Below are 2782 nucleotides of genomic sequence, written 5' to 3' on the forward strand. Positions count from 1 at the left end.
TTTCTGTACGCCCTGAAAAAGATTCACTATTTCATATTCTTTATTCCTATTACATGTATTCATATTGATGCAAATTATATACTTCACTATACATGTACATGATATGTATAGTATGTTGACATGTACATAGACATGTACAGAAAAGGTGTTATTTCCGTTTTTCTTCCATTTGAAAATTTGAAAGTTTCACCTTTGATGTGCACCAGATCACTCCATTTTAGTACAAAAATTGCAAAAGCTCCCTGCTGGGCAAAAGCTCCCACACCCTCCCCCCGCTCGGTCGCTTCACTACCTCAATTGGGCCCCCATACTTTAAAAACGTGGCGCCGCCCCTGTATATATATATATATAGAGAGAGAGAGAGAGAGAGAGAGAGAGAAAGAGAGAAAGAGAGAAAGAGATCAAGAATCTGATCTCCAATACAGCGTCGGTAACTATTTCGATGGACGAAGCAGCAAAGGATCGACTAAAACTGGATCGCCAATAAAAGGTTATAGGTGATGCACGTAACCTAGCCTAACCGCGGTGTCGGTGTCCGTACGTACCAGATGCAGCATACAGCATAAATTATCTCTGTTCGCCTCTATTTCTGCCGCGTTTTCGGCTACGACAGCAGAGCACAGCACCGCCAGCGTCTATTTTTATAAGCGCCAGAAGCACTACCGACATGACCAATCACACATGCGTACATGATACAATCACGAGCTAATAATATTATTATTAGCTCTTGATACAATCAGTCCATTGCCGGCGAGATGAGGTGCGAGGGAAAATTTCACAGACGGATGAGAAATCAGGCGTCGAAATCAGATTAACTGTGAAATATGTTGTTTCTTCGCTGCAACATGCAGGGGAATGTTTCCAGTGTACTCGGCTTACGATAATATGACATTTTGTCACGAGTTTGTATTATCAGCATAAATGAGACGCAACCTGCACACACAAAAATCTTTCGAAACGTTTATCTAATCGGAATGTTTTATAGACTGGTGAGACTTTTTTATAGTCAGGTGACTTTATTCAAGAGAAAAATGGGGGCGGAGTATATTGGAAAATGCCATGCTTCTGGGGGCACACACAAGAATTATTTATTCAACCACCTACATTGCATGGGTACCACCTACTACATACCAGGCATTTTGTTTACAAAGGATATTATTCCTCGTTGAACATGTAGGATCTTATCACCCACATAAAAAAAACTAATAACAATGCCGAAAGAGGGGACAAATATATAATATCGAGAGCGTATAATATTTATATAATATGTAATATTTAACCCACAAACATGGAATTTGATTTATAAAAAAAAGAAGTCGGGACGTAGGACATTCGCCACAAGAATAGAATAACACCCTAATAAGATAGTGATCGCATATTCTTCCCGCTGACTACGTGGGTTAGGTCTTCGATGCGAAGGTCACTGAGACCGCTTAAGACTGCGTGGTTCTTGACCTTTTTTGAGCAATGGACTCCTTTGAGAATCTGGTGAGAGCTACGGACCCCTCCCCCAGAAAAACGCACACATGAGCACATAAACACAAATTGTTGCATACATGTGCCTGGTTCACGGACCCCCCTGAAGCCCATCCACGGACCCCAAAGCGGTCCATGGACCAGTTTGAGAACCCCTGGCTTGGGTCCTCTCTCCCTCACTGTGATCTCTCACCTTCTTCGAACAGGTCCTCCAGCAGACTGGGCCACTCCTCCCGGAAGACGTCCGCGCCGGTGAGGCTGCCGTCGCCGCCGATGACGACGAGGTCAGTGATGCCATGCTGCACGAGGTTGCACGTGGCCTTCATGCGACCCGAGCGCGACCGAAACGCCTCGCAGCGAGCACTGCCGATGACGGTGCCACCCTGCGAGAAACACACACACGCGACTATTATTATTATTATTATTTTATTTATTTTGCACCTTTTTTATATAACATGATCAAAAGCGCAGCACATCGATATCGACTAGACCTAACCGCATGCACTTGGAACGTTTCGATAGACTAGTGAAATGATGGTAAATAACCACGAAATGTATTAAGAGCATTATTCTCTTTAGGCCTAAAAAAAGAAGTTAGTTTTTTTTCTCGGCGACCGAGTCCATTTTAAACCGCAGTGTCAAAACCTTTTATTGTGATCGGCAAAAAAAATATTTAACAAAAAAAAGAAAATCCCAACGTGATATCGATCGGTGAATGCATTGATTTGACTTTGAAGTCATTATATGGGCTGTTATAAGTATAAAACAAGTATTGTTAGAATACAATAAAAAATAAAAAATATTTGATAAAACACGTACATGTATCACACAAGTACATCGCACACACACAGCTGTGCACAAACAACAAGAATATAGAGGAGTTGCATATATGGCATTAGGAATGTATGAGACTGGATCTCACGAGGGGAAATATGCGTTGATCGTGTAACTATACGAACATAGAGCATCAGGAATGTCACTGGGACAAAGTTAATTGGATCAATGCAAACATAGGGCAGTAGCAACACAAATGGCTGCGTAACGTAGAGCCATGCAAACACAGAGCAGCAGGAATGCACATGGTTATGTAACATAAATGGATACAAACATACAGCAGGAGGGATGTACATGGCTATGCAACAAAGGGGCACACAAACACTGTCGTAATATCTGTACAGGCCTAAGTGAAGTGGAGCCATACAAAAAATAGAGCGTGTAATAAATCACACTTCGCAAAAAATTGTCTGTTAAACTGATTACCACTTATAGCTCTCACTAAACTCCAGTGTTTCGAGCGAAAATAGAA

The 2782-nt window shown here is 41.9% G+C and overlaps 1 protein-coding gene across 2 annotated transcripts in view; it reads right to left on the minus strand.

Annotated features, from left to right (window-relative positions):
• Nucleotides 1-2782, minus strand: part of LOC106814771 (ATP-dependent 6-phosphofructokinase-like) — a 32364-nt gene that overhangs the window by 23277 nt on the left and 6305 nt on the right. For both annotated transcript variants that reach the window (XM_014819122.1, XM_014819121.1), the window contains exon 4: nucleotides 1670-1859. In XM_014819122.1, the coding sequence (XP_014674608.1) occupies nucleotides 1670-1859 (190 nt within the window). The remainder of the gene's footprint in view (nucleotides 1-1669; nucleotides 1860-2782) is intronic.

The sequence above is a fragment of the Priapulus caudatus genome, unplaced genomic scaffold, assembly GCF_000485595.1.
Source record: "Priapulus caudatus unplaced genomic scaffold, Priapulus_caudatus-5.0.1 Scaffold976, whole genome shotgun sequence".
Lineage (NCBI taxonomy): Eukaryota > Metazoa > Priapulida > Priapulimorpha > Priapulimorphida > Priapulidae > Priapulus > Priapulus caudatus.